The sequence below is a fragment of the Catharus ustulatus genome, chromosome 4 (assembly GCF_009819885.2).
Source record: "Catharus ustulatus isolate bCatUst1 chromosome 4, bCatUst1.pri.v2, whole genome shotgun sequence".
NCBI lineage: Eukaryota > Metazoa > Chordata > Aves > Passeriformes > Turdidae > Catharus > Catharus ustulatus.
Window position 1 is genome coordinate 75,676,283 of NC_046224.1, and position 13,187 is coordinate 75,689,469.

The 13,187-nt window shown below is 41.9% G+C and overlaps 1 protein-coding gene across 1 annotated transcript in view; it reads right to left on the reverse strand.

Moving 5' to 3' along the window:
* The window catches only part of CALD1 (caldesmon 1), an 81,984-nt gene extending 69,570 nt beyond the window's left edge, over positions 1 to 12,414 (reverse strand). The window contains 2 exon segments of the mRNA XM_033057465.2: positions 11,146 to 11,257; positions 11,973 to 12,414. Coding sequence (XP_032913356.1) covers positions 11,146 to 11,216 — 71 coding nt within the window. The 5' untranslated portion in view covers positions 11,217 to 11,257; positions 11,973 to 12,414.
* Between the last annotated feature and the right edge of the window lie 773 nt (positions 12,415 to 13,187).

Sequence of the window (13,187 nt, forward strand, 5' to 3'; positions counted from 1 at the left end):
GCACATGCTGTAAATTCAGTGCTTGCTAATTAGGAAAATGTGTATGGTTCCCAAGCCTGCTGCTCTGTAGGTAGGACTAAAGGGCAACATGATGTCATTTCCCTTTGCGCAGGACTCCCTATGGACTTCCATAAAGAATCTGGCTTGAAAACTGGTGACAGGGTACAGCCCAGGCTGAGGCAAGAGCAACCAATAAATAAATGAAGATAGGCTGGTGACGGAAAAGTCGTTCCTGGTCGCCAAGACACCTTAGCAGAATTTCTTCCAGCGGTATGATGAGGATGGGACAGAGGATCCCTGCTCTCAGTTACACCAATCCCTCAAACCCAGAGTAATCATTAAACATGCACAATCACCAAAAGCAGGACTCAGACTGAAACAAAGGCAAACCTTGGAACACAGAATGCAGCTTAACATGGAGTAAATCTCAATGTATGACATGGTCTATTAAATGGATCCCCTGAGTTTAACTGGCAGCCAAGCCTTTCCTCCTAGATCTACCCTGCTTTAAAACATATTCATTGATATTCAGAATTTCAGAATTCTTCTCTTATCTTCAAGCAAGGACAGGAATTTAAAAACTTTCATCAGCTAAATTGTATGTATTGTGGTCTTTGTTCCATTTCTGTGCATTTATGTGTTTATCTCCTCAAAGCAAGATATTATATCCAGCAAAAGCATGCAGCCAACAAACTGAGAAGTCACATTTCCTCCAAAATCAGCATAACCACAAGCATGCAAGACCTAGGATGATATCAAAGGCAGTACATCAGGATCTCATTGTAAGTATGATGTGAGCACGATAGGTGAAATCAGGATGGAGCCAGCAAAGCAACAGGGAAACAGATGAAGAAAGTTAAACTTTCAAGATATGAGTCATCAAAACAACACCTTCAAGCACTTCTCTTTACTCAAACAGTGTCAGAGCTGGTGACACAGCTGAAGTCTTTCATTATCTTCACAGTTTATTAGGTACCGTATTAGTCCATCTGATAATAATCAGTAAACGAAAAATTAGATTATAAGTCCATTGAATTTGCCTAAACATTTCAGGTTTGCCTTGAAGATATATTTTCTTCATTCCATTTATGTATATCCTGCACTTATACTCAGGTCTGAAAAAACATGATGATATTTTCATTACTTAGTAGGAGGTTTTCTCATATTAATTTAATCACCAATATATTCCTTCTCGTTAGAATATTGAAATGACTCATCTATTCCATGAAAAATTGGGGTGAGCAATGAGACTGTAGCCCTGAAGGAACTTACTCAATCCTCCAGTCTAAGATGATTACATGCTAATGAGAGAAAGAGAGAAGTACAAGAGAGAAGGGGAAGGAGGGGTGGAATTAAACCTTTTCCTTAAACAAATTCATCTTGTGGCATTCCAGCACAGACAAACCCTCCAGCTACCATAACTCACTGGTTTGAAAAGGTCATTAGCACTCTATCTCCTTTTGCTGGGAGAAGGAAGAACCAGACTCATGGCCATGACATGAAAATTTGCCCTTGGTATTGCTGTGGGATGACCTGACCCCTGAAATCATCCAGAGGAGATTCTGAGAGGCATTTTTTGTGAAATATCAGCACATGCACACACATTCTGCACGTGAGAGTCCCAAATCCATCCTGTAGCCCCAGTGAGTGCAGCAATAGCACCAATGCAAAACACACAGAACTTCAGGCCCTGCTTTTGTTCCTTCTTTCTGCACTTCCCTACCCAATTATTTCTTTCTCCTTCTCAGAACAGCCTGGATATGTGGCACCAGACACATGACTCAAAAAATAAACTGCAGTGGGAAGCACTTTGTCATCCATGTCTCTGACCTTCAGAGGAATACCCCACTGTGCAAGCTGGACCATAAAAGGAATCCATGTGTAGCCAGTGTTTAGAAAATCCATCCCCTTGTCTTTCCCAGCTCTGGTGCTGCCTTATTAAGACACTGAAATAGTAGCTGCTGGAGAATCTGGGGAATGATATGAGCAACAGTACCCAGAAAAGGTTGTCATTTTGTGTAGGCTGAAAATGAACTTGAAAAAGCTCTCAGGACTGTTTTGCTTGGTGATCAAAGAAACCTATGGTAAAGAAACTCCAGTCATCCTAATCCTGTGAAAACACACACTTTTTTTTTTTTTTTTCCTAACCAATCAAACATTTTCTACGTGGAAAAAGGGACAAAACAGACTGCAGGTTGAAGACTTCATCTTGAGGGATGGCATGATGTGACATGCCAATACAATGGTGTAATCATCTCATGAGGAGGCACAAGGACAAAAAAATCCCCTCTGTTTATGGATTATGGAAAGGGCTTTCCTCTTCAGTCTCTGCTGCTCTCTGGTCCTTTGAGGAGATGGCACACACTAAAAGTGGGAGGAACAGAGGCAGACTTTTGTGGTGGTCCACAGCTGTAAGCATTTCTGTGAAAACCTGATGGCTGAGTTTTGATTAACAGTCCTGAAATTCAGGTGAGGATCAAAACCAAATTTGTGAGGTTTGTTGCTTGTTTTAGAAATTCCCAGAATTGATACACTGAGTATCTGATCTTTTCCCTATCACTAGAGGGCTGACAGTGTTATAAATGAAACCAGCTTGCTGCTGTTAACACTGTCTGCTCATTGGAATTCTGCTCAAAAACATCCTCCCAACCCCAAAAGACACATTTCTCCAAATTCAGCTATTACACATGGGAACCTGTCTTGTAGCAGGATGATGAGTTGTGTGAACCCATGATTGAAATTGTTCTCAGTGACTTCTGCAGTGACTTGAGAAGTGCATCACAGCTAGAGAGTCCTTACTTGTGCACAGAAATAGCAGAAAATCACCTCAAACCTGGTTTGAAACCAAGGACATTAAATCTGTGCAAACTTCCCAGTGCAAATGTGACTGGGCTCAGCCTCCTGTGCTGTTTCACAGAAAGTCTTGACCTGTGAGGGGCTCAGCTGACAAGCAGGAAACTGAGTCATGGTGATTTGGTTTCCTTCTACTCTGTGCATTTAATTGACTTTGAATTTACCATGTGTCTGCATCAGGTTTAGATCATGCAGAGTGCTCACTAAGAAGGGAGAAGTTGCTCAGCTCAATCAAGCCATACACTAAAATGTTGTCTCAAGCTGGTGGAAGAGGGCAGTAGAGTATGGAAAAGTAACTTCACCAAACCTTTGAAGAAACTCTGCTTTTGGGTACCAATTTAGAGCACCTCTTGTGGTCTCAGCACAAGCACACAGCCCACCTAGAAGATAACCTTTGCTAGAGCATTCCTTGCACCTTGCTTAAATTATGTCTGAATTGAAAATGGGTCACAACCTACCCTAAAGAAAACTGAGGCATGTTTTCAGAAAAATGCCAGAGGAAAAACCCCAAAAACCAAAATGCCAAACCAAAAGACAGTCACAACTCGCTGTTGAGTTGCAGCCTTCCCTTGCTTTTCTATGTCAGCGTGACAAACTTGCTGGCCTTTTATTCAAGACTATCTAGCAAAGACTATTAACAAGCAAGTTTATTTGCACCAACCAACAAGTTTTGACATAAAAAGGAGCAAAACAGCATCTATTTATATTTCCTTAATGTCAACCAAGATGAAGCTAACCTTTAGCTGTCACATAGACTATCCACTGGTTTATACTTTCCCATAAACAAAAAGAAATGCATCCTGCTTACTTTTCCACTTCCCATCACCCTCGCTGCTCCCCAGGAAGAGGAGGGCTCAGCTGCAACACCAACACAACTAATACACAATTCCTTCTAATCTCTAGCTGTATCACCTGTGCTGACCTGATCCTCCACTCAGGCTCCATGCCAGCATTCCCAGGATTGTGCTCAGACTTTTTTCCCAAAGGTGTAGTTGCCCAGTGACCTTATTTCTGGCCAGGAATATTTCTTGAGCTGTGTGCTATGAATTAATTTGCCCGAGAAGCACAGCCTCATGATGACTTCCTTGCTATGAAACACCTTGATCACACAGGGACAATCTGCTGGCAAGAGGGATTTTCCTTGTTTAGCACAAGCTAAGGAGGTTACGATGAGAAAAATAAACATTTATCTTCAGTAATTAAAAGCTTGTTTAAAGGCACAAAGCCAAAAATGCAGAAGCTAATTGACCAAATGAGATGCTTCTGCAAGTTGAAATCAGCTTGGGGTTTCATTTGCAAATCACATTTTTCCTCTGTGGTTCTTTGAACTGAGCTGTGAAGGGATGGCTTTGCCCGGGCTGCCAGCAATCTCTTAGTGTTTACATAAATCTACTTATTCGTGTGTAAAACTTGCTAGTGTTTGACTTCATTTAATCCACTATCCCTGCAAACCAACTAGCCTCAGCTTTTTAAAGGGAAATCTCACCTTCTGATTGTCTGCTTTACTTGCAGATATTAGATCATAAAGACATTAATAAAATGCCAACTCACACTGAGAAGCAGATGCTCCTAGAAATACTCGGGCTAAATTTATTTTCATGTCACTTTTTAAAGAGTCTTACTGCTGGGCAATAACTGCAATTTCTCTCATGTCTAATAACCTCTACCATTCTGAGCCCAGAATGCCCTGAAGAATAGTAACATAATTAAGCAATAAGTTCAACAATGTTCTTGTTCTCTTAGAAGAAGGCATTTAAATGTAATAACTAAGAGACACCATTCCAAGTCTGCAAATTTGCAGTTTTAAAGGCTGCTGTTAGTTCTTCTGCTGTCCAGACCCCTGCAACACACATATGCAGCCTATAGAATGTTACTGCAGGTAAATATATCAAATATATTTGCCTGAAGAGTCCAAGAGTGCTGCAGTCTGCCCTGGCTTGCATCTAAGATACCAAATAGATGTAAATCAACATACACATGGCAGGAAAGCCATTGACACTTATTTGTACTATATCAGCTACATTACTTCAGACTTACGATTTTCTTTGTGCAGTTTTTGTTTTGGTTTAATTCTGGAAATCATGATAGAGTTCCATGTTATATTGCTCCTCACGTGGTGCTCTTTTAAGCAGTCATGCTTGTCAGAATTACCAATAATAAGCACAAAAATCTGTCTCTCCATGTCTGTATTGATTAGGTATTTAAATAAGATACAGCTCATGAGGGATGTCACTGCAGTTAAAGCTAATAAATTCACAATAGGAAAACAAAGGGCAGGTAGGTAGCTTGATTACAGGATTGGAAGGGACTCTTTTCACCCAATGATTTCCACAATTCCTCTGTGTTTCCAGGAGATGAAGGATGGGGCATTTTGCCAGCTGTCTGGGTGCTGGATTAGTGCTGTCCTCCTGAAAGCCTGGCTGGTACAGTCCATGTAGTACACAGATTACAGAGTGATTTTAACATACTAGCATCCATAACCTGGATTATCATGAAATATGATTTCTACATGAAATACTGAGGCTTTGACTTTGTTGTCCGCTTAGGAATTGCAGTGGGCTCAGCTCAGTGAAGTCTTTATTCTGGATGTCTAGCTCTTGGGAAGAACAAAGCTGCTTTTATGAACATTTCTCCATAATGACTTTAAAGAAAATGTAACCTGAAAAATACAAAAATGAGCTGCTAAATTCTACCGAGTTTTCCATACATTTGGTTATTTCCTCCACGGCATTTGAAGTGCTACAATAGCAGAGATTTGTTTAGTATCCACTCTAGAGAAGGTTTTAATGAGCCACTGGGTCATGTTTTTCTGCCAGGGTTAAAATGAACTCCAAAAACTGCACAGCAGAGATTCAGTGTGAAGGGCCAAACCCACCTCAATCAACCCAAAAATGTCCTGTCAGTCCTGGAATTCCAGGCAGCTGTGAAGACAGGTGAACAGCTGGAGCACTATGCTTCAATTTGTTCTCAACTCTCACGCATCTCTGATCTTATTTATTCAGTGCCTTAATATTTAACTTCTGGACAGAAAGTGTCATGTCTCAGCTCTAGTACAAAGTGAGTATTTTTTACAGAAAGATGAACAGAAATCCCCCAAATATTTGCAGCTTCAGGATACATGAAGTTCATGCAGAGATAGGGTTTTTTCCTAGTAGCAAAAGAGACTTGGGATAAGAAGCACAGCTCTTAAGAGGACAGAGGCTTAACTTTTGGGGAAATATAGTTCTGAAATAAAACATGAACACTGGGAAATGACATGGAACACACATGCAGCCAGCTTATGTTCAAACATGCACTCACTGAAAATTTATATTAAGATCACATTCTCTCTTCCTCAACACAAACCTGAATTGAAGCACAGTCTCTGAAAACTCTTAATAAAAACATAACCAAGATAACAAGAAATGGGCAACTCCTAGTGTTTAATGAAAAAGGAAACCAGAAAAGAACCATTTTTGTAATTCCCAAACTCTCAACTCTGTTTAACATTTCTCACTAATGTACACCCCATACCAGGGATAACTCCACTGCAGGAATGAAAAACAACTTCAAAAGTTATTTGTGGTCATTCAACATTGATCTAACATAGACACATTCTTACCCTCGCTGTCCTGGACAGGAGAAGGACCTTTCTACTTTCTGTGGTTGGCAATGATGACACTTCATTGCTCTCCAGAACCATTAAGATGTTATGGAAAAAATGTGTCCAGTCCTAACCTCTCCAGAAGGTAAGAAACACTTCTCATTGTGCTGCAAAGATGCACCCTACTGGTTTGACCTTCTTAACATGGTCAATCAGTCTTTATATGCTACCAGACCTACAACAGGCTCAACAGGAGCAGTAAAAAGCATGTGAAATGTCTTTCTGTTTCTCTACACACCTTCGCTGAAATTCACCTGACTTCTTTTTCACTTGTACAAGTTGGGATTACCAACGTGTCTTGTTTTAGCAGAAGTTGCATTAAGCAATTTAGTACCCCAGGGGACTTTGAGCCTCCTGCAGGATCTTTTTGGAAAAAAAAAAAAAGGTCTTTAGAAGAAATCTTTAACTACTGCCTTTAGAAATTAATGCTATCAGGAACCATACAGCTTTGTGACAGTGTTTTTCTCTATGTCCTACTCACGTGCCCTTTTTTAGGGTGAATTTAGTAATGTCTAAATGATCTAGATAAGCCCTTCTCTTTGCCATATTTTCACAACAGGATGACCAACACCTCTCCTTCCCCATGGTATGACCTGCAATCCCTTAGGGAAGGGCCTGGTTCAGGGCAAAACTCTGGTTCAGATTGAAAGTTAAGCTCCAGCTAAATGGAGGCCAGCCTGACAGTGACCCTAAGACCTTCCCTGAAGTCTGCAGTAGTGATGATGAATGGAGCAAATTGACAATTGAGCAAATTGGATGTGATTCTTAGTATAATTAAAAAAACAAACAAACAAAACCCCAAATATAAGCAAAACAACAACAACCACAAAGCAGAAGTGAACATTTATTGCCGGTACAATGGCAAGTCAGCCATTGTAAGATTGAGTAAAAACTAAGGCTTAAGTGCTAAATAAATTAACCTGAGAAATATTCTTTAGAGAATTCAAGGGGCTTATTTTTGCTCTCAGTTATGCTCAAGTCAACAAAGTAGGTCCATTGTCATTTCAAGAAGTATTTCACCTCCATTTCGGTGCAGCTGCAGCAGACTGAGGTGGACCAGCAAGACACTCAGAAATCACCACCCCTCCAGACACACAAACTCTACCCAGCTCCAGGCTAAATTCTTCCAGTGTCAATTACATCAAAATGACAAAACCTGATGGTTTTGTTCAAGAGGACATATTTTTCTGCCTAGGAAGAGGCACAAAGCAGCAGGTGGTATTTGTTTTTTCCCTTGCTGAAAGAAGGTGGCCCCCTGTGCTCCAATTCCACACGGGATTCTTCCTGTCAGTTCCATGCAGCTCACTCCTGTGACAGCCCTGACACTCCAGCACAGTCTGTACCCTGTGGCTGGGAAGGCAAAGTGTTCATCCAGCTACTCCAGGGCTGCCTCATAAATCAGCTGGCTGGAATAACTCAGGTAGGGCTTAATGCAAAGGGCACTGAAATCACTGCAAAGCTTCCCACTGACTTCAGCCAGCTCCAAACTGGTACCTCAGGGCTTAATAAAATCACTGTCCCCAGGCACAAGAGTCCTCCCTCTGCTCCTGGGGAGCAGGACAAAGCCTCAGCTTTGCCACAGAACAATTGAAGATTTAGTACATTCCATCACCTCAAAGTTTTCCTTTTTTTCCTTTTTTCCCCATCCTCACACCTGATCAGTCCAAAGCAGATCCAGAATGGTGGCAGATGGGCACAAGTTAAGAGTGCCATACTTTGTCCTGGGTTTCCCAGGCTGAAAAAATCTCCTTCCCCCCTGAGGTACCCGAGCTGTTGGGTCCCTGCCAGGCTGAGCACATGCAATAAATCTGACAGCCTGGGAGAAAGCTGGACTAAGTCTCATATGTCTGCTCTTGGAAACTTGCCCCCTAGACAGGTCTGCAGTGCTGCTCCAAACATGCTGATAGGCCTCCAGAGATCCAGACAAATATAAATAGTTAAAAAAAAAATCCGGTTGGACAAAATTTCTGGGTGGGCGCAGTGAGTCTGTGTGGGGAATCCAGAATGTCTGGAATACCTTGAAATTATAAGAACTTAAAATGCAAAAAAGCCCACTTTGTGTCTGAGTTGGTGTCAGTTTTTTATCTGAATTGCCACAGCATGAACTATTGGCACATAGCAGGGGTGAAATGAAATGCTGATCTTCAAAAGACAAAATGAGTTCTCAGGATCAGTCCTAAGCATATGAACCTCAAATACCAACGAAGTACTATTTCCAACAGATTCCTAATGTAAAAAAAAAAAACCCAAAACACAAAGCCTAACACCAGACCACAAGGACTGGACTTACACTAAGCTTCTCCAAAGATTAAACAGCTGGATGTCAGTGGTTCCAGCATCACAGACACTCGGGAATCTGACAGCACGTTCATCCTCACCAGTCCTAACACAGCCTCTGCCTCTGATGAAGGCATGATAACACCAAGTCACTCTCTCTACATTTTCATCCAAGTTTTTCTTGGGCACAGCTAGGAAGATGGGCTTCCCAATTATATTTGTCGCAGGAAACCAAAATGCATCAAGACAACCGGGGGAGGTTCAAGCAGTTCTGGTGGATGTGGCTGCTCGCATTTTGGGGTTTACTGTTCTACTCAAAGAAGCCTAAACAGTATATGGGAGACCTGGCAGGCATGTTACAGCCTATACAGACATCCATCTGTCCATCTCCCAGCAGAATTGCTTGCAACCAGTGCTGGATTCCCCACAGCAAGGCTACAGCCCACTGATGGGAGGGCTGGGGAGGAAAAAAAAAAATCAGCTCAGAACTTATAGAGGAACATTTTCAACCTCCATGCTGCAATTTAGGACTGCACAATCCACTTCATAAAACACCTGAAAGTGTTCAGAGGCAAGTCTGGCAAGCAGATTTCTTCAGCTTATGACAAGTGAACATGTTGTGGTTGTATTATTAAAGGCAAAGATGATCCCCAAATCCCTAAAAATCTGAATTCGCCAAAACCAATGCACCATCACACACATTAATTTGTTATTAACTGCCCCAGGGCTACTGCCCTTCCCTCTGTGTGAACACTGCAATGAGGGCAGATGCTCAGCTCAGTTCCTGCCCCACATTGTCCTCAATGGGATTTGGGAGGTCCCAGGAGGGAGAATTTGGGAGGTCCCAGCTCCCGAAGTCACATCCGAACTTGAGAATCAGACTCTGTTATTGTTAAGGCAAACCAAAAATAAAAAGGCCAGACTAAATTATTTTTAAGATCCTAAGATTTTTAAAGCAGTCTTATGACTTTTAAGGGGTCTGACTCATTGTACTTGAATGCCTGAGGCTGGCAGCAGCAAAGGGAGTACAGCAAGATTTAGTGTACAGTAATTTATTGTTGAAAGCCTTCAAATGTGTGGGAAAGGGCATGGAGCGCATCTGCAGTGACTAGGGAGAAAAAGGGACACAGGCCCAAGGCTTCTCCTCCTCCAGGCTGCCACCAAGCTACCCTGCTCCATGAAAGCACCACACTAAACCCCAACAGAGCACCCCAGGCATGGAAAAACCACTCCCCATCAGCAGGATGGGATACACATGGCACCCTGGATCTCAGCTCCAGTGATGGCAAGGGCAGAGCCCGCTGTCCCCAAGCCCTGTGGCTGTCCCTGCCTGCCCCAAACCTGCCCAAACCATGTGGCTGATGCCCAGGTCACCCTGCAGCCGCTGCACGCACAGCAAGAGCCTGGAGGTCTCCAAAGAGAAGTCAAGTGGCATTTTTCTACAGAAACTCCCAAACTACAACCCCTAACATCCTCCACAGACCACCCAGGGCCTGTATTCCCAACAAACCCTAAGGTGTCCGCCTTTCCTTTAATAGCTTTGCTTAAAGAAGAGTAAACTAAAATGAAGATCTTATTAAAAAAAAAAAAAAAGAGAACAAAATGTGCTTAAACCTAGCTTTTATTTTTGAAAACTGGTGCACTGTTAATAAACTAAATCAAATCTTTTTATCACAAAAATAAATTGAGCCTTTCTCTCTGCTTACACCAGGGTAAATCATGAATTTCCTTAAAGCAAACAGAACTGTACAAATGTAAAATGGGTGTAGTTAATGAAATGTCATTCCCAGTATTTTCATGGTATTTCTTTCACAAACTGACTTCATCATACCCACATCAAATTCTACTCTCATTTCACCAAAGTAAATCTGTAACAACTTACAGCAAATGCTGCTCTTGTTGCCCACGTAAAGTGACTGTAAATGAATAAAAAGCAAGAGGCAGAAAAACACAACAGCAACTGCAATGGCAGACAATTCACACATATGCTATACTGCATATACCAAGTGTACCCCGGCTTTCCATTTATATCTTATAACTTTAGCATATATATAAATATCTGGCAAACACAATCCCTTCTGCACAGCACTCACACAGCATCTGAGGATGAGCTTTCCTTTCTGTGGCCATATTCCACCTTTGCTGTTTACATTCATACATACAGCAAAACAACTCAAAGCCAGACATTTCCAGCAGTCTAAGGAAATCAGACAACACACACACACCCCCATCTCTCTCACAACATTAGTAAAGCTATTTTTTGGCACTTATGGTTAGCACAAGGGCTCTTTGGGACTTAATGCAGAAATTCTCATGGCCACTGCTAATGAAAGGCAAGGCACCAGCATTATTTTTCAGATGTGGTAACTCACCTCTCTGCTTCCAGGCGCATTTCCTCACGCTTTTGCCTCCTGAGCTCTCTGCGGCGTTCAAAGTCATCCATGGTGGGTGTTCAAGTGTTCCAAGCTCTGGAAAGACCCAAATCTAAAAGGGAGATGATCACTTAGGTGAGAGTGAACACACAAGGGATGCATTTAACCAACTGAGTCCGTTTAGTTCTGTTTTGCTGTCTCAACTTCGCTGTAACTATTTTCTTTTTCCATCAAAAAACTCAACTTCCTTGGTATTGTTGAGATAAACAAGATTAATGAAATGTCTTTTATGATAAACATAGCCTGTGCCTGCGTTTAGTTTCCTAGTTAAAATTAAATCAACATGCTTCAAGTAAGGACTGTACACATCTGCTAGCCGCAGACTGGCTATTTGTAACGTCACAGGTCTTTTCCACTAACAAAAGCAACAATTCAGCAGGATTTTTAACTTTAAGCTTCCAATTTTTCACCACAGGTAGTAAAAGCACTGCACAAGAGAGTTCTTATTTTCTTTAGCAGCACAGATAATTAAAAGTTCTGCAAAAGTTAGTCCCCGTCCAGCTGTTCCCACCCCCACCTTCAGAAACACACACACAAAAAAAAAAAAAAAAAAAAAAAAGAGAAAATTAGAAAAGAAAGAAAAGGAAAAAAAGAAAAAAAGAGGAGTAGGAAATAAAAAAGAGAATGAAAAGAGAAACAAGAAAAATAAGAAACTGCTTTTAAATGCCATGCAGGGGAAGTCAAACCATGTACAAACCCTGCTCAGAGAGTGAAAAGTAGCAATATTTTTTTTGTAGTTTAATCCGCGCGTTTTGCCCGTGCCCTACCTTCTTGTTTATGATTTAGTCCATGAAGTATTTTCCCCTTTACAGTTCTTCATATACAAAGCCTTCCCAGCCTCGGTTTATATCCCATCAAGCCGACTATTACAGAATTCCCCTGCAGCCCCCAAACCAAAAATGACTACCAGAAAAGGGAAAGCTGTTCTCTTTTTGTCCCTGCTTTGTTTACAGAGCTGTCAGTGGTTAGTTAAACTCTGCCTGGAATCTGGCATTTAAGGCTTGCTCTAAGATTGCTTCCTGTGCAGGGCTGGAGGCCTCAGCTTCCTCTGCAATCCCAGCCCCACTCTGCACTCCCAGCATTTCCACCCCCAAAAATCCACCTTTTCCCAGCCCATCACCCCCCAGGCAAAGCCACCGTGCTAAAACTTCCAAAGGTGGCTCAGGAGCTGCTGAAGCTGAAGGGAAACGGAGCCAAGGTGCATTTGGAGTTTATTTGAAGTGCTCTGTTTGCAGATGGAGCAAAGCCTGGTGGCTTTATATTCCAGCAGCCAAGTGCCCTCCCCATGAAATCACTGGCACCAGCAAAGCCTTGCATGGCTTCAGGGAATCCGTGGCTTTTTCTGCCCCCTTTTTTGGATTAAAACGCTGCTGAGGGCAGCGGTTTTGTAGAGGTTATTTTATTAGTTTACTTTCCCCGGGAGTATTTTTCTTTCTGATTTGTTCCCAGATTGAGGGATTTACATTTTTGTTGTTGTTGATGTGATTTTCCTTGTGTTTGTCTGGGGGTTGTTTTGTGGAGATTCAAAGGAAAAGTTAATTCATGAATCTGATAGAAACACTACAATTGCTGCTGCTTACCTCTTTTTTTGGTTTTGTTTTTTGTTTTTGTTTTTAATTCAGTTAGACCATATATCTAAAAAGCAAGTTGTAACAAGATTTTTTGCCAGTTTACTCTTAGCACCAGGTACTCCTTGAAGAACCCAGAACAGCAAATCTTCCATTTTCTCCCAAGAAATGTTTCCATCTCAGTCCACACATGCAGCTAAATCTGGCCCCAGTTTCTTTGCTGGAGGACCTGTGAGTTGCAGGACTGATGTGGTTCCCCCTGGCTGGGACACCAGCAGGCTGGGTTTCTGTGCAATGACAGCGTTCTCAAGAACTAGGACTGTACCAGAATTTAGTCTGTGGAGCACAGTCACCATCAGGGATTTAAGCAGAGTTGTTTGTTAGGATGACAACTCACATGCTAGGAAGAAGAAT